General features: G+C 46.5%; 2 protein-coding genes across 2 annotated transcripts; both read right to left on the bottom strand.

The window, feature by feature from the left end:
• Window positions 1-15,494: 15,494 nt before the first annotated feature.
• si:dkeyp-69e1.8 (uncharacterized protein LOC100001340 homolog) lies at window positions 15,495-18,093 on the bottom strand. Its single transcript, XM_061090639.1, has 3 exons — window positions 17,986-18,093; window positions 17,559-17,704; window positions 15,495-16,789 (listed from the first exon to the last, which is right to left on the bottom strand). The coding sequence occupies exons 1-3, from the start codon at window positions 18,008-18,010 to the stop codon at window positions 15,935-15,937; spliced, it is 1,026 nt and encodes a 341-aa protein (XP_060946622.1). The 5' UTR covers window positions 18,011-18,093; the 3' UTR covers window positions 15,495-15,934.
• A 572-nt stretch (window positions 18,094-18,665) lies between these two features.
• Window positions 18,666-24,111, bottom strand: hmgxb4a (HMG box domain containing 4a). Its single transcript, XM_061090638.1, has 13 exons — window positions 24,055-24,111; window positions 23,274-23,379; window positions 22,556-22,695; window positions 22,370-22,445; window positions 21,707-22,294; window positions 21,396-21,599; window positions 20,971-21,149; window positions 20,783-20,864; window positions 20,629-20,693; window positions 20,405-20,501; window positions 20,151-20,314; window positions 19,847-19,969; window positions 18,666-19,391 (listed from the first exon to the last, which is right to left on the bottom strand). The coding sequence occupies exons 2-13, from the start codon at window positions 23,308-23,310 to the stop codon at window positions 19,347-19,349; spliced, it is 1,800 nt and encodes a 599-aa protein (XP_060946621.1). The 5' UTR covers window positions 23,311-23,379; window positions 24,055-24,111; the 3' UTR covers window positions 18,666-19,346.
• Between the last annotated feature and the right edge of the window lie 181 nt (window positions 24,112-24,292).

Raw genomic sequence — 24,292 nt, forward strand, 5'->3', positions numbered from 1 at the left:
CCCCAGTGCCAACAGATGACAGTGACATATAGCAGGAAAGCCACCCAGAAGGAGAATGATCTCACACCTCAGCCACGCGCTGAGAGTGGGGGGGGAAACAGAGGGATCTGCAGCTGGGGGTGGAGGGGACAATAAAATCAAGATGAGAAGGAGGAAAGGATGAGGGAACGAGAAATAAAGAAAAGGTGGAAGGAAGGAAAAAGCAAACAGAGGATGATCTGATGAACCCAGAAATGACCGAGACGTCTATAAATACTTTGCTACACTTGGACATTTTGTCCTGATCATTTCCAAATCTACCAAACTACGGAATATTCAAGATAATTCATCTTGAATATTCCGTCCTCGCCCTCAGAAGAGTCCTATGCACAGCTCCATTAGGCCTCTGAAGAAAATCCACAGTTGCATTAAAGGTTTCATTGCAGATAGATCCTCCTCCATTCCACATCTGTTTCTGCAAAGCACTCGTGAAGCCGCCAGTCTGTAAGTAACTGGCAAAAACTTGGTCTTGACACCCCCCCCCTTCTCTATTTTTCAAACTTCCCGGTGCCGGTCCCGTTCCCCAGCTGGCGACCTCCTGCCCTCACGCTGCCCATGGTGCTTGGCATCGCCACACCGCCCCCCCTGCCAGGTTCCTGCATATCCCCACGTGTGTGTGCGTCAGGTACAAGGCCTCCGAACGCCAGGAGAGGTGCTCGCCCCCCCCACGGGCCCGACATGAAAGGCGGCGGGAGCGTGATGTCACCCACAGCAGCCCCTGAACCACTTACTGCACCAAATGAGAGCCATTAGCTGCACAAACAAAGACTTAAAACGCTGTCATTTAATCACAAGGGGAGCAGGAAGCACAATTAGCATCTGGGCCGAGATGTGTCAGCGGGGGGGTCACGCCGGCTCTCGCAGCGTCCGAGGCCCCGGCGGGCGGTCGGTGCACGGCCTAATGAGAGCGGTGACCCCGGCCCCCCCGCTCCCACTGATCTCTGAGGAAGACAAAGTGCTCGCCTTCCACACCCGGCATCGCCATGAAGCGCAGGATGTTTGAAAAGCAGCCAGTTAATAGTTGGAAACGTCCATCGCTGCCTCTCGCTCTCTCCGTCCACTCACCCTCATCGCTCTCTCTCTCTCTCTCTCTCTCTCTCTCTCTGTCTCTCCCTCTATCTCTCTCTCTCTCTCTCTCCCCCATTACATTTGGTTTTCTCCCCTCTATAACGTCTGCAGTGGCACATTACAACTTGGAAATGGATTTTAGAAGGGAGTGGAGAGCGGGTGCCAGAATGGGAAAAACATGGATTGGCTCGATGGGAGCAGAATAAGTGGGCAAGCCAAACCTCACGCTTTGTAAGAAACAAGAAAAAGACCCCTTTTGTACATTAGTGCCTGGAGTTAAGGACCAACCGCATCGTGGGGGGAAATCAAAAAATCCCACCCTCCTGGAAAAAGAGAGGATGAAAATACCAGACGGTGAATTGTCACCTCATACGAAGGAAAGTGGATTCCTCTCCAGTGTCACCAGAGTGAAAACGACTGGGTGTGAGAGGACCGGCCGTCGGTTCCCTGTCGCTCCGGCAGCTCTGTGTGCTCAGGGAACTAAAGCCGACTCATGGGCCTGCAAACATCCTGCAACAGCAACATAAATCCACTAATTCAGGCCTTTGTGTTTGGTAATGGATGTTGTGCCGTGCTATGTAGATGTGATATGAGAGGATTGATTGCTCTGTGGAACGCCGAGGCTGCTTTTAGCTCCGCCCTGCCACCCAAACCGTCGGCCAACGAGCCGTTCATCCCCATGTTGCCTCTGTTGGTGGTCCCTGGTGTAAGCTATATTTTCCCCTCACTTCTCCCTCGCTCTCGCTCTTTTTTTATAGCTAACACAAAATTGTTCCTAATTCGCTGCTGCTAGAGGGGGGTAATTTGCGGCTTTTGGCTGAGTGTCGCAAGCCCCAAATTTGAAAAAGCTGCTGAGTTGAAGGCGTTCTGTGAGAGGCAGCGGCAGCAGACACAGTAGGGAGAACAGAGAGGGAGCCGGGTGGCCTCCACTCAATCAGCTGAGAAGAGAAAAACAGCAAAACATGATAAGCCTCAAAACGCAGAGGGCTGAGATGTAATAATAACTGTTGGGTAAGTGAGACTCAGCCACTAATAATTGTGGTTGTTTTAATGAAATTACTGCGATAATGTCTCCTCTGCTTTTCCCAGTTGGTATGATTTTTCGATTTTAGCCGTTAGCGTGTTCTAATCAGACTGTTCAGGCCAGAATGATGTCGCTCGTATTGCATCTGACTTTAGTTTCTCGCAGATAAAAACTCTCGCCAGTTGACTCTGTTGCAAAAAGGAAAAACACGACTACATATTCCTTAAGCCAGATTAATGACAAGCTGGTTGAATAATTATCTCTCAGGCTCACCAAAGTTTTTATTTGCCAGACATAATGATCTTTGTCCGTTTGAGAATCTTGGCCTCGTGTGAATCTTTTAATTGTAGCAGGTTGCTCGAATAACATCTTGTCTCCAACACATGTAAACATTGTGTTATTATTTAACTGCAGCTGTTTGCCAAAACAACAGGGTCAGTAACACATATGATAAATTATCAATGTCCTGTTCAGCACTGGTAATTGAGGCTAAACCCGTTTTCTCCCAGTAGGGGGTCATGTGATCGGAGTTGGACGAACCAGCGAAGTCGACGTCATGAACGAAAAGAGCGCCTACGCCATTGTTTCCAAACATCTCTGTCTCTGCCCGTCCAGACTCAAATGCAGCTCCTGGAGTTTTAAAACTAAAACGGGTCCAGCTGTGTTTCCAAACTTTTTGACTGGCTCTAAAACTCTGGAGGAGTTTGAGCTACAGAGTTGAGGTTTTTGTGTGTATATATTGTATGTACGTTCCAAACAATAGATAAGTTTTACCTCCACTTTGAGTTGAAAGACTATAAACTAACTCAATTTGAATTTCTGTAAGAATCCACACACTGAGATAAGTTTGAACGTTTCCTCAAAGTGATAGAAAATGGTAAATATAAGTTTATATATTGTTTTCATTCCCAATAACGGATACTTCTATTTCCACAGTTTCCTTGTGTTGAGGATCTTGACGTATAGTTCAACTAATTTGAAATAGATGTATTTTTAAAAGTGAGACATGTGTAATGTCATCACACTGCACGTTGCATTTGTGTGTCAAACGGTTCAAACTCATGGAGTTCCTCAAGCTTCGGTACTCGGCCCACTTTTGTTTCCAACTTAGCAAATAACTCATAGTTCTGCAGATGATAGAGTTGTGTGTAGCTTTGGCTCTTCTCTCCGGATCACACACCACATTCATTCAGTATCTGATTGAGCTGTGGTTGAATGTAGCGCACGATGGGAGTAACTGAAACCAAAGCTACAGTAAAACTCTAATAATGTTTTCACTTATCCTGACCTGCCGAAGCTGGAAGGAGCAAAGCAGGAGTAAGTGATGGTGACTTCAGTTTCCAGGCCTGCGGACGGTCTCTGCTCCTGCAGGAGGACGCCCGGGTCTCTGCTCCTGCAGGAGGACGCCCGGGTCTCTGCTCCTGAAGGAGGACGCCCGGGTCTCTGCTCCTGCAGGAGGACGCCCGGGTCTCTGCTCCTGCAGGAGGACGACCGGGTCTCTGCTCCTGCAGGAGGACGACCGGGTCTCTGCACCCGGAGGACCGAGTTCCCACCGCGGCCCTGAGAGCCACTCTTTCATTTTGATTAACAGGCCCCTTCACACTCTCATCCCATCCTCGGTGGTTCACTCTCTTCTCGGGGGGGGGAAAGCCCACATGGATGTTTTTCCCTTTTTTATCCCACATGGTTTTTCGCTTCCACAACAGCACATCATTACCCGAGTGTTTAAACACTTAAGAACAGTTTAAAAAGGAGGGAGAGAAGGAGGAGGAGGAGGAGGAGAAGGAGGAGGAGTGAAAAAACACTCGCGAGCAATGAGCAGTTCTACATTAACTCTGTATCACTCGGGGGGGCAGTAAAAGCCGGCCCGCAAGCGAAATGAAGTCAATAAATAAATGTGGCTGTTGTCAGATGTCTGGAAAAGCTTGAGAGGGTTCCAGCGCCGGGGCGGCCCACCATGTTGGAATGAAGGGTGATAAGTTTGGGCGGCCCCCACAGAATTAGACGCTACAAGTTGCTGAGTGCCTTTGACTAATGAGGGTGGGTTCGCTGCAAATGATGAATTCAGAAAAGCGAGTGGAACGTTTGATCTGCAGCAAAACCACAGTTAGTTGAACGTCACGCCGCCTGCTCCGCTCCGGCTGCAGGGAAACGCCATCCCAACACAGAGGAGGTGTTTTATTTTATGCAAGAGGGCTGCAGCAGTCAATCAAAGCAGAAGAGACAACAAACAGCAGAAAGAGACAGGAGCTGTCAATGGACCGAGAGACGCCTGCTTCATCTCATCACTTCATCGGATTAGAATATGTCCCCAAAACTCTGCTGCAACTGTGGCCCTTCCTCCGCAGCTCGGCCCTGAGGGGACACCGGCAGAAAACACAGAACACAAGGAGAAGCAGTAGCAGCTGGATGAGTGTTTTTCCAAGTTAAAGCAATTGATCAGTGAGGGTCCGGAGGGTCCGAGGAGGAGGAGGAGGAGGAGGTGGAGGAGGAGGGGAGGGGTTCAGAGGAAGCTGCAGGTGTGGGGAAGAGAAAACACAATCACATCTCAAGTCAAACAAATGCGCGGCCCCTGATGGAGATGGATGGAGGGTCAGCATTCCAGTCCACGCTGAAGATCCCCACCGCGCAGCCCCAGGTCTTCCCTCTCACTGCTGCTGCCTCGGCCAAACATCTGGACAGAGAGGGAGAGAGAGAGAGGGAGGGAGCAGCAGAGAGGAGTGGTGGAGAGAAAGTGCTGGAGAGGGAGAGGAGGAGTGGAGGGATGAGCTGAGGTCAGCGGAGGAGTTGAAAGATGTTCGACGCACAGGCGTGTTTATCTTGGGGTCTTCTGCGGAGGAGGGAGCCCACTCAGTGAGGAAAGTTCACACCCTCGTGCCTGCTCTCTCTCTTCATCTTCATCTGCTCCAGCTCTCTTCCAACATGTTTCTAACATGGTCCAGGCCGCTGAAGGTCAGAGGCTGCGGTAACTGAGGCAAACATTCTGTCTCATCCTGCAGCCAGAGCTCATCTACCAGGCTGCAGGGAGCAGAAACCTCTAAACTCACTGCTACATACTTTGCTGCGTTATATCTTTCTGCCTCCGTCCTGGTGGTTTTCCCCGGAGTCCTGTAAAAGACTCTGGTCTTGTTTTCTCTGCAAGTCAACAGATGAGCTGCAGCTCATAAAGAGAAAACTCAGAGGGCACACCGAGGTCCTGGGCTCTGTAAAGAGGCTGCGTCCACAGCTCTGGTGGTGGAAGCAGCGGTGGAGAGGAATATAACACACACACACACACACACACACACACACACACACACACACACACACACACACACACACACACACACACACACACATACACACACACACACACACACACACACACACACTAACACACACTACACCTTGGGAGTATTTGATCCCTGTGAACGGTGCACGGCCCGAGGAGGACACGCTCTGTAAAGTCCCCCCTCCCGTGTGCTGTGTTCTCTGTTACAGGAGCATGAGCTTGTAAAGAGAAAAAAGAGAAACACACACATGACAGGTGCCAGAGTCCGGAATGTGAGGAAAGTCAAAGATGAAATATTATCACTGAGGCTGTTTGTTATTTCCTCTGCTTTTAATTGTTTTTAGAGGTGTGTGTGTTTGTGTGTGTGTGTGTGTGTGTGTGTGTGTGTGTGTGTGTGTGTGTGTGTGTGTGTGTGTGTGTGTGTGTGTGTGTGTGTGTGTGTGGGCGCACATCTGTAAAAAATTCTGTTTATGAGCTTGTATATAAACATTTGTACATGCAGTACTGCAGGAAGTACTCAGATCCATTACAAGTAAAAGTCCTGCATAAGCAAAATGGTCTATGGGTATCAAAAGTAAAAGTACTGTGTTATACTGTATTATATCATTGGATTATTAATACTAATGCATTAATGTGTGAGTTGCATTTAATTGCTGGAGTTATGAACATTTTATATACTGTTGGATTAAGGTCGTACCTTTTTTAAATGTGTTTCCTCAGGGAATTTTCTTAAATGCAACATGCAGTTTTATGACGTTACACATGTCTCAGTTTTTAAATTATATTTATTCCCCTTCTTTTCCCAATTAGTTGAACTATGCTTCAAGATCTGTCAACACAAGGAAACTGTGGAAGTAGAAGTATCTGTTATTGGGAATGTAAACAATATATAATCTTATATTTAGCATTTTAGATCACTTCTAGGAAACGTTAAAACTTCTCTCAGTGTGTGGATTTTTACAGAAATTCAAATTGAGTTAGTTTATAGTCTTTCAACTCAAAGTGGAGGTAAAACATATATACACACCTGTTTTTAATATATTTATACTCTTCTATGACTTAAAGCCAATGGGTTAAACTCAGTAGTTTTAACATGCAGTGAAATGTTGACACTACATATGTCTCAATATGTGGATTTTATTAAACTGTAGAAGAAGAAATATAGTTCATCATTTATCACATTTTCTAATCTCATCATATGATGTAGAATCTGAAAAGTCATAAATAACCAAACCTGGCATTAGAGTAAGAAACACATTTTTCATGAATTGTAGTGGAGTAGAAGTTCTTGAGTAACTTTGTTATATTCAGCGACTGCCTGCGTGTGTGTGTGTGTGTGTGTGTGTGTGTGTGTGTGTGTGTGTTTTCACTGCTGATGGCACAGTGGAGGTTTATTTGAACAGATGTGAACTCTCAGTGCCAGGCTGACCTCAGGTCTTACTTGGCTACTCTGCAGCTGATCTCTCCGCCCTGGAAAAATAACACTCACTTTAACAGACTGACCTGAGCAGGAGGACGCTCGCAAACGCACCGTGTTATAAGTCCAGGAATAAGGCTTCACTTCCTCTCACGCTGTAACTGAACCTCAGCGCTGCCTTATCAGTGCCGGTCGTGCTGCAATGTGGAGAGCACGTGTCCGGCTCTGTCCTCGTCCTCTGTGAAATACCTCGGTTACAGTAACCACAGTGTACAGTAAAAACCAGAAGTCATTTTCCTCTCAAAGTCAGATATACGTTCAGCACAGGATTTACACTCTCATTGATTGAAAATGGACGTTTATACCCCAGATGCCCGGCACATTAACGGCAGGGAGCGTGAGTTAGGGGGGGCGCAGAGGTTGCCGACAACAGCCATAAAGGAGTTGGATTTATGAGCTGGAGCGATGCAGGCGGGAGGTCAGAGGCAGAGTGAAGTGTGGAGGGTCGACAGGGATGAAGAGACAGCAATGTTTGGAGAGAGGACAGGAGAGAGCGGCGCTAATTTATACTCCGCTAATTGGAAACAGCAGAGTCCTGCACCTGAACCGCATTCTGGGCCCTGTGGCAGCGGCGGCCCCCCGGGGCAACGTGGGAGGGTGATGAGGGCCGGGGGGGGGTGGAGGGATGGGATAGAGGTGAGGGTCAGTGTCAATGGCAGCCTTGTTGTTTCTGTCCCTGCAGATGGGACGGAGAGGCGAGATGTGCGTGTCGGAGCAGAATTAGTGTGTGTGTTGGAGATTTTCCGGGGGTCATGTTGTTGTGACAGTCTCACACACTAACACACTAACACACACACACACACACACACACACACACACACACACACACACACCAGGCCGAAGCCAGAGCGAAGACCACCCGGGAAAAATCAGCTTAATGTGTCATGGTTTCAATCCGACACGATCTAACATACGACATGGCCGGACTTCAGCGGTCTTAGCTTCCTGGTTAAATAAATACGACAGCCTCCTCAGATAATTACCGAGCTGCGACCATGTTGAGTCATCGCATCCGTTAATTATTAGACGGGCCGTGCGACTCTGAGGATTAATTTCTCAAATCCCTGCCGCTTGTGAGTTTCTGATGTCTGTAATATTTCACTGAGTGATGGTGTATTCAGATGTTGGCTGTGACTGGGCTCTGGCACCGTGCTAAACAATGAAGTAATCTTGGAATTTAGATTGAAAAAACATTGGCGTAGCTTGATGTGCTTTCATATCTGCACGATCTGTTTGCTCTGCTGAGCCGTGAGTCTCGCTGACGGCCGGGTTAGGCCGGCGAGCCCTGACCCCGGGGGGGTGCGGATCCTGAAGCAGCTCAACTGATCTGAGCACAATGAAAAGGACATTTCATTATTATCGATAACAGTTTTAAAGGACTATCGTCTCAACTGTAACACCTGGACACATGATGAGGGAGAGAGTAGATGAAAACCATGACCTTTAAATAAAGATGGACGACATGTCTCCACTTCCTCCAACTATCCAGACATGAAGCTAAGAGCGTGAACTTTGACATTTTAGATAAAGGGGAAGCGGGATTTACGACGAGTATTGCAGTCAGCCACCAGGGGGCGATCTTCAGATAAAGTCTGTGGAAAAACCTAATTAACGCAAGAGCAGCATAAACAGGGAGCTGGATTTAACAGTTCAAATAGTTAGTTTAAAGTAATAAACTGTTTAAATTATAATATAAGAAGTTGGGTTAATGGTTAAAACAGTAAGCTAAAGGTTTTAAAATTATTTATATTTCTAATGAATTAACAGTTAAAAGCCTGAACCATTAAATAAGTTAACTAAAATTACAAAACAGTTCAAATTATGGGTTGTTTAAAAAAAATTTGCTTAAAGTATAAAGAAGGTAAAAACAGTTGAAAATACTTAATCAACTGCTAAAATAGAAATAATAAAATAATAAATATATGTTTAAAATAATCCCATAGAATTACTGGACAAATTATATAAAATATAAAATATATAAAAACATCAGCGTTAAATAAACAGTTGGAGTAGTTAGGTGAGTAATTGACGGATGTGTGGAATGTCCAGCTTCAAAAAACAATGAAACAAAAAATAAAAATGTACATGTACAATTGTTTGATTATTATAACCTCCAGTTTAATGTATATATGGAACATGTGGTGTCGATGCAGAGGTCCCTGAGTTCGTCTGTGGAGAAAACTCTGAACAAACCATCAGCTCAGAATCCCGTTCTTCTAAATACTAAAGAGATTCATCACATCAGAGCCGAGCGACGCAGAACTTCTCTAACATCCAGGAGACACGGAGAGAACAGCAGATAAATACACGTGCGTCCATGAGCCAGATTCCTCCCAAACAAAAGAGCGGACTCGGACATGTGGGCAGCACATTGGTGGGGGGGGCTGTGATCACACACGTTTCTTGTGAGCAGAAGAGAATACAACACGATTTAGATGTGGTAGGGGCTGTTTTGTTTCCCTTTAAAGGCGTGTCAGTTGTCTGCTCTGCTCCGGGACATTTGAGAAAGAAACCCTCTTTCTACTTCATCACTCCCCGTGATTGACATCTCAATAGTCTGCACACATGAATGAGTGTGTGCAAGCCATTTGCGAATTACAGCGCCAAACGTGCACACAACACAATCTCCCACTGTAGCGGTCGGCTGAGACATTGGTCCTGTGTGATATTCCCTCTTTCTCTGTTTCCACCTAGTATCTATTCTGAGTCCCGAAGCTTCAAAGCCGCCACAATCTGTCTGTCTCTCTCACGACTCGTCTCTCACACACGCCGGCTCCCTCTGGTCCACGCCTGTGCACAAACCGTGCACAAACTGAAACACATTTGTGTAAGAGCATGTTATGAGAAGGATTCGATGTATTCTTTGATCACCGGCCGTCTGACAGCGAATCGCCTCACACACACTCTGTCCAGAGACCAGACCGGTTCCTCTCTCCACATCGAAGCCGTGATTTGAACCATTTCTTCCTTTGACTGATCATATTTATAAACGATGAGATGACACCCTGGAGTCGATGCTCACGTTTTGACACTACACACGTTATGATTTCCACGTTGGTTCCGCCGGCCTCTCGGGTCCAGAGTGACGCTGCTGCACGTCTTCATCTTCTCTCTCCTCCGTCCGGCCTGTCATGTTGACTTGATGTTCCCCTCTCTCCTCTCCTCTCCCCTCTCTCTCTCTCTTCTGCAGGATGCTGGGTTTCAAAGGGACCACAGAACAAATCAGAGGCCCGTCCCTGAGCACCGATGGCCTGTCTCTCATTTCGGATGGAGATTGAAGGGCATGTCTGCCCCTGGGGCGTCAGTGGGGATCAGGGGCCCTCAGCAGCACCCGCCGCCCCGGGGCCTCTGTGTTTCCACTGCGTGGGAGCCGGACCGTGACACACACTAAACGTCGAGCTCACCGCAAGAGCCTGTGCGCCGCGATGCGCCGTCTGGTGCACGCTGTCATCAGGACAGCCCTGGAAGCTTCGCCTGCATCCCTTGTTAGCCCAAGGTTGTGTGTGAGCGGAGTGTGTGTTTTGGGTTTCGCGTCCTTTGAAAAGATACGACAATAACAGGCTCTTATTATGTGTTTTGGTGGAGTGCAGGAGCTTGTGTTGCCGTGATGGAAGCCGGATGCTTCCCGGTGTTGTTGTGAGTCGCTCTGGGTTTGTTAGTCATAGCTTACTGTGAAGTGTCTCCTAAGACGCTCCAATTTAGGGCTTGTTTTGAGCAGCGCGGCTCTGAAGTGGTGCGACGGGTCAGCTCCTCTGGGCTTTTCCTGGCAGAGGATGTGTGCGGCTTTGGGAATCTGTGAAAACAACAGGGCCACGCGAGATCAGTTCCAGGTTGACGGCGCTTTCACAGAATCTCCCTGCTCGTCTGGCTCCTCTCTCTCTCTCCGGGCCTCCATTAAGCTCCCTCGGCTTCCACATGACACGCTGATACCCATCGTACCCTGCATGACAGCACATGGACCTGAGTGACATGTGATGTGTGTGGCAGGAGGGGGTGCAGCTCCTCTTTGTGTCTCCCACTCATGTGGTGAGGGCAGGATTAGGACTTGATCCAATGGAGCAGGAGCGGAGGAGAAGGAGCCGGGGTCAGATCTGCGTTGAGTTAAGTCAGTGTTGCAGCAGGAATAATACAATCACCTCCCCCAGAACCCTTTAATACCAGTGGAGGGGAACGTATGTCTGCGTGTGTGTGTGTGTGTGTGTGTGTGTGTGTGTGTGTGTGTGTGTGTGTGTGTGTGTGTGTGTGTGTGTGTGTGTGTGTGTGTGTGTGTGTGTGTGTGTGTGTGTGTGTGTGTGTGTGTGTGTGTGTGTGTGTGTGTGTGTGTGTGTGTGTGTGTGTGTGTGTGTGTGTGTGTGTGTGTGTGTGTGCTGAGCCCGGCCTGTGCCGAGGCTGCGACATAACCACAGGGTGGTGTCCTTTACAGAGAAGAGGGGTCTCCGCTGACGGTTCAAACACAGCCCACGGGCCCCCAGCTTCAAAAGCAGCCCCCCCCCCCCCCAATCATCGCACCCACTTACAGCCAACGGCGCATGTCACTTAATGTGGACCACACTATTCATCAATTATGGTGAGCTCAGGGGCCATCCAACACCCGCACCGCAGCTCCACAAGTAGTGAGTTGTCTTCTTCGCTGACTGGAGCCCCCCCACTACCCCCATCCCCCCCCACACCCACCCCCCAGGACTCCTCAAAGCCCATGTGTTGCAGGAGGTGTGGTGCGAGACCGCTAACTCCTCGGAGCTGTCACACTTACAAAATCCAGCTTTTCTCGCTCCTTTCATGCAGCGTTATCTCGCCACAACCCCCCCCACTCCCCCAAAAAAACTCCTCTTCCTCGTGCTGCACGTCCCTGTCCGTCCACCCCCCCCCTTCTCCTCCGCCCACAGAGGCTAACCCACAGGCCTGTACGACACGCCGGCCCTTGGCAAGTGAACCAAGTCAAACTGGAACTCATTTGAACGCCCGTCTGATTCCGACATGTCTTCGGGTTATGAGCTGAGCCCGAGTGCTTTCCTCTGTGTTATTCAAGTGACATGTTCAGGTTGTTGCAATGAAAAATAAATGACATAAATGTGGCGGCCATGTTTGGAATTCCCTTTAAACAAGCAAGATGACTGAGAGCCGTGCAAACCTGAACCAGACCACACAGCATCGGGCAGGTCTCAGGCCTCCTCCTCCTCCTCCTCCTCCTCCTCCTCCTCCTCCTCCTCCTCCTCCTCCTCCTCCTCCTCCTCCTCCTCCTCCTCCTCCCCCTCCTCCTCCTCCATCCAGGGCTCGGGTCAAATCGGCACGAGGAGACGGAGGTGTGACGGTTGTGCTCGTCCACTTGACTCGTGCCTCTTCTCTCCACAAGGGCTGCTGGTCCATGTGCAGCTGACTGAGTGTGTGTCCACCAGGGCTGTGACCTCAGCAGCTGTGTGTGATTGTGTGTTCATGTTGTGTGGGGGCTTCTCTCCTGTTGTATCTTCCCCTTCCTGTCGGTGCTGACACCTTGTTTTCCGTGTTCTGGTCTCGTTCTGGATGTAATCTGCTGTTTGTCGGCTTCTCGCTTCACCTGAGACACATTAGATCAAACTCACTCCACACTCGGCAGAAGAAAGAAGGGAACATGTTCAAAGGATTAAATGGAAAAAAGTTTTGAATTTGAAATGATTCTTTGCTAAAATAAGTTAAAAAACTTGGAAATATTTTTTAAGTTTTATCTTTTAAACTATTTATATAAGTATTTATCAACTATTAAATTAGCCTTCTTGCATTTTTAGCCCATAACTAATGCATAAATTGTTGAAATAGCAAAAAGACGAGTTAAATTACCTAAAAGTTGTGAAAGAAGGGATGAACTTTTTTCAGAATTTATGTAATCTTGAATTTTCCAAACTAAGGATTTTAATTATTTAAAAAACATAATACTATACACGTTTATGTATTATTAAATGATGACACTTTAAAATAAAATAATCTAAAATAAAGTCAAATTAATATTTTTCTTGGGGCTGTGAGGGAACATCTGAGTTATAGAACACTGGGTTTGGAACCACTGCTTTAAATTTAGCAGCTTTCCTCTTCCAACTGTAAACAATAATACAAAGAGAGAAAAATACAAGTTGCTGCTCTTGAAATAGAATTTGTGAATGTGAAATATTTAATAGATAATTCAATGAAAGTTGTTTTTTGTCTTTGTGTTTTTTATAAAATTACGGACAATCTTTGGCATGATTTTATATTGCACACACACCCACACCCACACCCACACGGACACACACACGGACACACACAGTTGGACGGGGCGAGCGCGGCTTCATAAACAATCGGAGCCACACACACTCACGCTAGGAAAGAACATGAAAACAGCACTAATGGGAAAAAGATGAGAGGGCTCACAGTGAGCACGACCAGAGAGAGGAGAGAGAGAGTGTGTTGGACACCGCTGTCTCTCACACACACACAGACACAGACACACACACAGACACACACACAGACAGACAGACACACAGACACACACACAGACACACACAGACACACACACACACACACACACACACACACACACACACACACACACACACACACACACACACACACACACACACACACACACACACACACACACACACACAGCCCTGGGATCAGATAGAAAGTTTGCAGCCTGAGGTCACATTGTTAGGAAAAGTCCACAGAATTGCTGGGTGGAGGTTTATGCATTTGATCTGCGGCACATGTGTGTTATTTTAAACCGTCTCTTTCCCTGTGTATGATTTATTATTTAATGTGTTGAACTGAATTGAATCGTTTAATGTAATATATTGTTTCGCTACTAAATATATTAGCCACACGTATCATATAATTATATTTTATAACTCTTTTATATTTCTAAGATTTTTCTGGTGTCTTTTTCTGTTTTATTTCTAAATAAAATGTTTTACAATAATTTGTAGTATTTTGATCTTTTCAAATAAAATTCAAACTGAACAGCAACTGAACAATTCTTTTGTGACATTTTACATTTATCGTCCTTTCATTGTTTACAGATTTTGTGTTGAACTCTGATTGTTTGTTGTTTATCATTTTTGTATCCAGGGCTGTTCTTCATTTCCAAATGCATCGTTATCCTGTCCAGATAATTTACATTAATAAAATTAAACTCTTAATTTTTTAAGTTTAAATGATGAACATTGAACGACAATATCCAGTTCAGTTAAAATATGTTTAAAACAAAAGCTGTTATAAAGTCTTGTGCAGTCGATGCTGAGGTTTGACGTCTCTGCAGTGAGAAAAAGACTTTCTGCTCTCAAGGAAAAACTGTGTCATCCTGTGTGTTTGACTCTGGTTTGCTGTCTTTTCCAGCCCATAGGGTGCGATGATAACAAGAAAATATTGCGGTGTCCACGTCTCGCAGCGGACCCCCCCCCCCCCCCCCTCCTCAGTCTGACCAGGGACCACGGGGCCCTTACAACAACAGCCCGGCTCCGAGGGAGAGGAGCAGAAGTTACAGCCTGTGTGTTAATGATGGCTCACTGGTGATTCCCTCACATGTTTGTTCAGATTTTGGCTTTGCTTATACACACATTCACAAATCAACTGGGCGTCCCCCCCCCTCCCCCTCCCCCCTCTCCTCTCTGCTCCTCTCTGACCCCCGAGGCCTCGGCCTCCACTCAGCAGATTGCACCTCCTCGATTTGTGCTGCGTTTGATCCGGGGAGATTTTCCTTTCCTCCAGAAATAAATCCCCCCCCCTTCCAAAGAAATTTCTAATTAATTTTACTTCATAACACCGAACTCTGTGCGTGTGTATCCAGTAAGACGGGATAATATTTGGACAGGTGCTCCCTCACATACATTAACTTCAAGGCTCTGGTTTGCTGTTTCACTGCAGCCTCATAACGAGCAGCAGCAGCAGGCTGGTGGATCCTGAAGCTGCTGGATGTGTTTCTTCATGCTGCACATGTAATCCCCAACAATAAAAAACTGTTTAGCACCAATTTTCCTTTACTTTTAAAAACTTTTTTTTTTTTTTTCCCTCTTTCAGACAAACTGTGGAGGCCACATCTGGAAGACAGATGTGCTCCCAACGCTTGTTCTCTGCCTTTGACTCTCTCTCTCTTTCTCTTTCTCCTTCGGCTGCTTCTCACCCACTCTCTCGCCACTCTCTCTTTTTCTCTTGTCTTTCCCTCCCTCCCCTCTCTCTCCCTTTGGGAAACATGAGAGCTGAGTTAACTCTCTCTCTCTCTCTCTCTCCCACCCTGGCCGGACCACCCACATTCGGAAACGCCTAGCTGCTGCTCCTGAGGCAGAGCCGGCGGCAGTTTGGAGAGACGGGGGGGGGAGCAGCCCGAGTGAGGGAGAGAGATGTAAGGATGGGTTATGACTGACGGTTTTAGCAGAGTATCAATTACATCAATGTCAAAGCCATAACCTGCCATTGTGTGAGCAGGAGAGAGAGAGAGAGAGAGAGAGTCTGGGAGAGACTTCACGCTCGGCTCATAAACCTCCTCCTGCTTGTGTGTGTGATGGAAACACATCCCAGAGAAGACGTGGCCTCGTGCTTCCACTTCCTCGTATCTACACCGATCAATCACTTCACATTCAAAAGGCCTCAAAGGACGAATAACAGCGATGCTCTGAAAACAGCAGCTTTTATTTGCTTGGTCGAGCAGGAAGTGAAATGTCTCTTTCAAACTTGTACAATAAAAAAAGGTCAATGTCTCCATCTGGTGGTTGATTCTCAGTTTTGCCTTTTTTTAATGTTTCCGTACAGAGTTTACGACACTTCTTTTATTTAGTTACTTTATTGGTATAATAAATAACTTATAATTTCTTATTACTACTAAACCAATGACACAAACAGCTTGCTTTGAATACTTCCTCCACTACTATATAAAGTTTGATTTGTCTGCCATTAATAAAGTGTTTAAATAATACAGAATGTGGTAAAATATAAATACCTGCAGGATCTCAGTGGTAAATACTATCCTGACACGTGCTAGCTGTTAGCATGTAGCTTAATCACACAGTGAAGTGACTTTAAGGTGCAGATTAATCTATAATAACATTATCTCTTATTTAGTTTTCTGTGTTTTCCTTCTGCCCACCTCAGTGGCCACTGAACCCACAGTGGCCCCCAGCATGCCGCCGAACGGCCCCCCCATAAACAGGCCGACCAGGGCCCCCAGCAGGGCCTCCCTCCTCACCAGTCGAGGCAGCCACTTCACCCAGTCCCTCAGCTTCTCCCACAGGCCCTGGAGGAAGGAGGGGGGGGAGGGCGTGACGCTGGTGGACGGGAAGATATCATCTAGGTCCAACTCCAGGACGCCGGCGCTCCTCTCTGCTTTGTCTCGGACTGATTCCAGCTCCTCCTCCGTGACGTCCTCCTCCGGCTGGGAGTTGGTGGGAGACGCCAGCTCCTCGGCTCTCCTCCGTCTCACCACCTCCACCTGCCGCTCCCTCACCCTCTCCTCAGCCTGGTCGTACAGAGGGCAGCTCAGGTGACGCGTCTCGCTCTCCTTCACCATCTGCTCCACCTTCTCCAGCAGCTCCTGAACAGCGTCCCTCTCCCCGGCCTCTTCTCCGCTGCGGGTCTCCAGGGTGTGGTAGCGGCCACCGCATCTGTCCACCAGCTCCTGGAGGTCTTTGCGCCACGTGACCAGGTATTCGTCCAGATGCTCGTCCTCCTCCAGCTCCTCCGTGTGGGTGAAGAGAATGATGGTGTGTCTGCTGAGCGCAGACGGGCCGAACAGCTTGGTCAAGGCATCCAGAGCCTTGTCTTCTCCATCAGTCGGCTGGTTCACTGGGACACAGAGCAGGAAGGCATGTGGCCCCGGGCTTGACAAGGAGATGAAGGAGGAGATGTGTCTTCTTCTGTCCTCAGGGCTGAAGCCGGAGCTGAACCAGGCCGGACCGGAGACGACCACAAGCTACAGAGAAGCAGCAAGAAGTCAAGGAGGAAAAGTGTCTGCTTTGTTTTTAGAAGTTATTTTAGCTTGAAATGTCACTGCAGGTACAATGAATGAGAGATAATTGACAAGACTGTGATCTATGGAAAGCAGGAAAGACTGTAAGACTATAAAGACTCGTCAACTGAAACAGGACATTATTATGCACACAAAAATATCTATCAATAACTATTATATTATATTGTATTATATTATACACATTTGCTTCATAAGTGGTGGCCATCCAAATAGATATGTTGCTGCTGGTCATAAACATGTAATTATGGGCTTCGCTGTTCAAGCCTCATCTGTCTGTCTGTCTGTCTGTCTGTCTGTCTGTCTGTCTGTCTGTCTGTCTGTCTGTCTGTCTGTCTGTCTGTCTGTCTGTCTGTCTGTCTGTCTGTCTGTCTGTCTGTCTCACTCTCACCTGTCTGTCTGTCTCACTCTCACCTGTCTGTCTGTCTCTCACCTGTCTGTCTGTCTCTCTGTCTGTCTTGCTGTCTGTTCTCACCTGTCACTCTCACCGTCACCTGTCTGTCTCACCCTCACCTGTCTGTCTCTCACCTGTCTGTCTGTCTCACTCTCACCTGTCTGTCTGTCTCACTCTCACCTGTCTGTCTGTCTCTCACCTGTCTGTCTGTCTCTCTGTCTGTCTTGCTGTCTGTTCTCACCTGTCACTCTCACCTTCACCTGTCTGTCTCACCCTCACCTGTCTGTCTCTCACCTGTCTGTCTGTCTGTCTCACTCTCACCTGTCTGTCTGCAGCTTCTCCTCTGTGTTTACACTCCTGGCTCTCCACCTGGTCCGGGCCCTGCTCTGAGTCTTGCAGGCCCAGGATGGTGCAGCCTGCCGGGCTCTGTCCTGGTCCGGTTCGGCCCAGCACCACCAGCCTCAGCTCTGACGGAGCAGGACAAACACACATGACACAAAGTTCGATAAGACAACACAACTTTGACTGATTATGTATTCTTTCTATTTAAAAGCAGCAGTTTTACTTTATTCTACAATTTCCAGCCTGTTGTGTTATCATTTCCACGAAGTGACACCGCCCTTTGCTTCTCCTCCTCTCGCCCGCACTGACCCGGACTAACCCGGTCTAACCCGGACTAAACCGCACCAGGCCCCCCCTCTCCCTCCCTGTTATAAAGCTCCATAATAAAGAGTCTCAGTGTATTTACCTGACTGTGGAGCAGCGGCTGACATGTCTGCTCTTCTTCTGTCGTGGATCACAAGCAGATGAAGTCACTTCCTGGTTCCTGCAGCCTGACTCACTCCTCCAGGGGAACACAGCTCCATCTGTGGCCGAGGTAGGGCGACTCATCCCGGGGCCCGGGGACCGAGAGGGGTCGGTGTTATCACCACTGAAGCCCGGGGGTTTAATATGACTCAGGTCCTAGTACTTTTATTTTTAAGTAGGAAACACAATGTCAAATCTTTCTTTTTTTGTTGACAACTTTCAACTTTCAAAATAGCCCATACTTTAAATCTAGTAATAAATATTATTTCATTATATTATTGGGACCATACAAAGAATAAACTATTGCGGTCCTTGTCGTCTAATATTACAAGAAAATCCTGCAGAACATTGAGCATCAGCTCCTTTAGAATTGAATTGTATGGATTTTAGATTTGTTTCAGATTTAGACTTAGAAAAAGAAAACACTGAAAGTTATGTTGTCTATGTCTTCTCAGGAAATCGCCTCAAGGACCGACGTAAACAAGGTGAAGGAGATGAAAAAGAAAACGAATGCAAAGAAGCAGGAAAAGCAACTGGAGAAAGAGAAGAAGAGGAAAGAACTGAAGAAGAGAAGGAAGGGAGAGAGAAGGGACGAATATCAAAAACGTTGGGAGGCAGAAGCTGCGTCATATCTGATCAGATCATATTTTATTGTTGCCACAGTTGTGGATTTGAAGCAGTGAACTGCTTGAGCAGCTCATTTTAGATCAAACTGTTTTTCTATCGCTTCTGAACTTCTACAGAACAGACAAAATCTAAACGCTGTAAGAACAGGGAAATATCAAATCTATAAAACAAGCAAATAAGGCATAACAGTACTTTTTACATGGTAAAAGAAAATCAGGTGTTAAATATATTATGTTTGTTGATGATGAGCAGAAGATCAACTACATTGTTCCTGTACATTTCAGTAAAAAAACAGGTAGGGGAAACTCATCGGTCACACGGCCACACCCACTTTACAGCTACACACGTTCAGCACATTACATACAGTCACACACACATTCACACAACAGCTGTACAGTAACAGTAAAACTAAGCTGATACCCCAAGAACAATTAGAATGTCCAGTAAAATGTTTCATTTAAAAAAATATGACAATTACAAAATTAAAAGAATGACGTTCCTTTTTTTTTTTTAAAATACACTTTAAAAAATATGTCGACACTAGAAATATTCCAAGTTTTCAGATGCAGGGCAGTGGCTTTAAATCAAAGTCCGTGGGTCGGTCCTGCACCAAGAACCAATCCTGTCACGTCTGCTGACTCTGGATCTGCTGAACAATCACTCTGCATCCTCCACTCACAGTCCAGGCATGATGTAGGCGATGTTGTCCAATGTATTCGACTGATGTGAAAAGAGAAAGCACAGTTAGAATTAATAATAAAAGGTGTGGCTGCATCTCCTGAATCTAGAAGTGAAGATGTATGGAAGCTGAAAACAGACAAACTAATGTGTTTTACCATCTTTCTTCAAGAGTTTATCAGTTTGAAATGAAATTGTCCCATGAACGAAGATGTAAAGCTATCACCCACAACGAGGATGAACAATACTTATCAACATTACTCTATGGGCTGGGGAATTATGACAAAAAAATTAATAAACACGGAGAGGAGAAATCTGAGACCTGGAGCACAGGATGTCCGTTCAAGTAAGAAAATAGCTGAGTGGAAATTCACAGTTTGAGCACAAGAGGAGAAAATCCAAGCACAAGCAGGAGCAGGCGCAGGGTACTGAGCCAAAGCATAACACAATCTCATAAACTCATTCCAATCAAGCTTTAACAAATGTCAGTACTGTACCAGGACGTTTCGAGGACAGCCGTTTAGCTGTGGTATCTGTGCTGTGAGACAGGTCAGTGGCCCCAGCGCACACAAGATGGAGTCCAGAAGTACAGACAGGCTCCCGGACACGGCCACCATCCCCTGATACAAACACACATCAGTCACAAGATGCACTTTATCAACTGCATTTATGAAACATCTAGACGTTAGACTTAAAATCAGAAATGTGGCGAACACATAAATCTCATGTTTCCATCTGTGTTTGGTTCATTATGAGACATTGAGCAGAATTATGCAGAAACACGTGCATGTTGAAACTCACCTCTGTTTCCTGTAGTCGATGCCCAATCAGGGACAGGGACTCTCCCAGTAGCTGCAGGTGAGCTGCTGCATCAATGGGATCCACCTCTGGGATTCGGGCAGGGGACAGGGACAAGGTGCCGGGGGCTCTGCTCGGCGACACAATCCCGGTTCCTGTTGCTACAACTTTTATTAAAGAAAACACAAATTAAAGACCATTCTAATGAGATGCGGCGGTGGAAGGACAAGGAGTTGAGAGCGTCGGGCTGGAAGTACCTTTGCTTTTGCTCTCGGTGGAGCTCTTGTGTTTGATCGTCGTGGCCTCGGCTTTGTTCTGTTTGTGCTGCAGATACTGAGCCTTCTGCCTCCAGACCTGCACAGTTTGAACACACAGAGCACAGGAAGCAACAGACATTTAGTGCACCACCACAACTGCGGATATTCAGATTGGTTAGACAAACTTCCAAAGCTTTTTTTTATGTTAATGACCAAAAACTTACGAGTTTGTCTTTCTCGGGCATCGCCTTCCACACCTCTGCCAACCTCTTGCTTAGTTCACCAAAGACTGAGGACCAGACGAACAGACAGAATGTTCAGATGGTTTATTTTAGTAATTTAATTTTAATTTATACGGTTATACTATATGTTACCCACCTAGTCCTGGCTGTTCGGCGTTGATGTTGACTCTGTACTCTTTACAAAACACCTGATAGGCTGTTGTGTTCTTCTTCTTGGGCTGAACGAGGAGAAAGAGGACAAACTTTATTGTAACAGAAATACAACAAAGCACAACAGCAAGAGAGGTGAGGTGTAGAATAAATAACGACTCCACAGTATCTTACCTTCTCTTTATCTTTGTCATGCTTGTCCCTGTCTTTCTCCTCTTTCTTCTTCTTCTTCTCTGGTATTCCGTCACTGCCTTGATGGTGGTGTGGAGGGATAGGAGCGCCCATAGCATACATTGGGCCGACAGCACTGTGAGTGACAGTGGGATGGGAGTGGCCGTGGCTCTTTGAGGAATCTGAAGAAAGTGACAACAAGAGTGAGGGTTTGAGAAACTGAAAATGTTTAACAAGACTTTCAATCTGCAAGATTTCTACAAGTTTTAAAGTTTTTCAGGTGATTGCTTTTTCATCGCTCATTGGCACATAAACAATACTGAACTGCCTGCTGGGTAGAAGTAGCCAATTGGAAATGACAGTAATAGTAATTGTTATTACCACAGTACTTAAAGCTAGTAGCACGTCTCTTTACTGAATATACTGACCTCCAAATCCTTTGCTGTGCTTCTTATCTTTCCCACTTTTTTCCTTATCCCTGTCCTTCTCCTTGTCTTTTTTCTTCTTGCTTTTCTTGCTCTTCTTCTTCTTTTTCGCCATATGTGTGTATGTATCATCTATGATCAACTCTCCAGCCTCCAGCTCGGCCCCAGATGAAGAACTATCATCTCCCATTCCTCCTCCGTAATGACCTGTTTAACAGAGGGCAGAAAAAACGCAGAGCACATGTGAAGAAACAAAAGAAAACATGGAGTTCCAAGTTCCAAGAAATGTGTTTCATCTTTTAGGTTTATCTTACCTTCTACCTCCACCTCCTTTCCCACCACAGGCAGTGGATCTCGACTCTGCTGCTGCTTCTTCTTGGACGACTTGGAGGGCTGCGACCTGTCTCTCTCCTTCTCCTTCTTCACGCCTCCTTTGGATGAGTGCGGCGTGAACGGGAAGCTCTCGCCTTCCTCCTTCTCCGGCGACATGATGAGCTTCATCTTCAGCCCGTCTGCCTCACGCAACGTCAGCGGCTCCTCTTTGGGAGCTCCACCGTGGAACAGGGAGGACTTGGAAGAAGAGGAGGAGTGCTTCTTGGAAGAAGAGGACGAGGAAGACACGGGGCGCGAGTGAGAGAGGGAGTGGCTTCCTTTGCTTCCACTACTGCTGTTGCCCTCACGTTTGCGGTCCTTGGAGGAATGTGAGGAGACGGGCGGGTAGGAGGGTTTCTTGTGTAAGTGTGGGCTGGGTTCTGATCCCGTCGCCAAGGGAGAGGTGATGGCCTGAAGGAGGCCCATCGCTGTGTCTGTCGGGAGGGAGGACGACGGGGACGACAGGGTCGGGGAGCGGTCGGCAGACTTGTGCTTCTTCTTGTGAGAAGTTGGACCTGAACCATCGTGGTCTGACACAGGAAGAATATGGAGTTAGAGTCAATTCTTAAGAATAAGAAGATCAATAATATATATTAACATCTCACCTCTGTAATAGTGCTCATCGCTGTGTTTCTTCTTCTTCTTATGCGAATCCCCTCCCAGCATGAAAAGTTCTGAATCCTAATTGACAATAAAGGCAGAAGAGATTTGAAAATCTGACATATTGTTCAAAATTGTACTAAACTGATATTAACCCTTTAGATAAAAGTTGCTGAACAATGATAATTTACCTTGGGTCGCTTCTTGGAAGACGACTTTCGGACCTGAGCAGCCATCTCCTCTTCCTCTCTTAGCAGATCCTTGTACGACCTCCTCTTCTCTCTCTGGCTCCGACCAGCAACAAGGCCCCTGTCTCCCTCCATCCCCACATCTAAAATATAAGAAATCTGGATTATAATCCTAACTTTCAAAGTAAAACAAAGATTCTTTGGGACAAACGCGGTGAGAAACATTTAACGGGCAATAGCTACGTTTACATGGACAACAATATTCAGATTATAACCTGATTAAGATAATAGTCTGAATAAGACACTGTCATGTAAACAGCATTTTGAGCTCATACTCAGAGTAGGCAATAGTTGAATTTACACTTAAACCTTAGGTGTATTATATGGATACGTATATGTCGTTACATTTTCACACGTTCTCCCTTCCTTGCTGCACTACGCACTTCACAATGTTATTACTATTTATAATTCAAACGATTGAGTGGATTGTTTTGATAAATCAATGAAAACAACTTCATCAACTTGAAAATAGCGATGAACCTGCTTTGTGACGTGTGCTTCTCTCAGGTGTGATGGAACTACAGTCAGGTTCATCACTTCTTTGAGTGCCTTGCAAACATTTCTGGTGTCGTCTGTATTTGCATGTTTCGTCAAATCGATGAAGTTGTTTTGTTAATTTCTCTGAGAAATACAGTAAAACCAAATAACAAGCAGTCATTACCCATTCCTCCTTTACTCTTGATCTCCTCAAAAGCCATAGTTGGTCCTTGGTCAACACGTTTGCTTGTAACAGGATGTCACTGACACCATGAAGGCAGGAAAACGACCTGTCAACAGAACACAGAGAGAAACAGTCAAATACAAGTCGAGGTGAAGAACGTCTGTGTATTAACAATAATTAGTCATGAAGGAGTTTGACTTGAAGGAAATAGAAAAGTTAACCAGATACTTCCTCGTGGTGTAAGGTTACCCAGACATGAGCAGAGATAACTGCACCTCAGTGTGTGTCTGTATGTGTGTGTGTGTGTGTGTGTGTGTGTGTGTGTGTGTGTGTGTGTGTGTGTGTGTGTGTGTGTGTGTGTGTTGCTCAATACTGGAGAACTTCATGCAAAATCAAATCAGCGGAAACATTCACAAAAACAAAGAAGTCTGCCTCCTGCACGAGAGAAACAAACGCTAAACAACTTCCCGCCTACTTTCGTAAAGATACACAAACACACCCCCTCTCCATTCACTTTCCCTCCTCTGCGTCCCAGTCCCCTATCTCTCCCAGGAGCCCGGATCCGCCTCGCCGAGCAAGCGACTCGCCGGCCGGCATGAGCCGCCCAGGACAGCCCGAGGCTTCGACCCGCCGCTAGGCCGCGGTCCCCTCAAGTGGCCGAAAACAGCGGCGCCGAGCCCCGGATAAACTGCTCATGTCCCCGGCTTCCGTGAGGTGATGCACCGTGACGTTTACAAACCCCCACAGCAGAGGAAAGCATGTGTTTATTAGATTTTACTACCTCCAGGAGATCTCCAATTTACGCGGGTCCAACCGCCATCTTTATTATCGGCGGAACAATACGTGTCCGCGTAGGGGAGGGGCTTGCGCAAGGCAGCCAATCAGCGTGGAGGAAAGCAGCTATACATTAGCCATACACATGTTAAATCTAAGATTTACTACTTATTAGACATTTATATAAAAATTACTTTATAATACAAACATATATCACTGTAAATAACACAATATAGTATATCATC

The sequence above is a fragment of the Limanda limanda genome, chromosome 17 (assembly GCF_963576545.1).
Source record: "Limanda limanda chromosome 17, fLimLim1.1, whole genome shotgun sequence".
NCBI lineage: Eukaryota > Metazoa > Chordata > Actinopteri > Pleuronectiformes > Pleuronectidae > Limanda > Limanda limanda.

Bases quoted from the DNA above. Each gene is read 5' to 3' on its own strand.
- si:dkeyp-69e1.8 (XM_061090639.1), bottom strand. From the start codon at position 18,010: ATGTCAGCCGCTGCTCCACAGTCAG. The intron at 17,705-17,985 runs GTAAATACACTG...CTGCTCCGTCAG, and splicing joins AGCCGCTGCTCCACAGTCAG to AGCTGAGGCTGGTGGTGCTG. The intron at 16,790-17,558 runs GTGAGAGTGAGA...GCTTCTCTGTAG, and splicing joins GAGAAGCTGCAGACAGACAG to CTTGTGGTCGTCTCCGGTCC.
- hmgxb4a (XM_061090638.1), bottom strand. From the start codon at position 23,310: ATGGCTTTTGAGGAGATCAAGAGTAAAGGAGGAATGG. The intron at 21,600-21,706 runs GTAAGATAAACC...TCTGTTAAACAG, and splicing joins AAAGGAGGTGGAGGTAGAAG to GTCATTACGGAGGAGGAATG. The intron at 19,970-20,150 runs GTGAGTTTCAAC...TGTTTGTATCAG, and splicing joins ATCGACTACAGGAAACAGAG to GGGATGGTGGCCGTGTCCGG.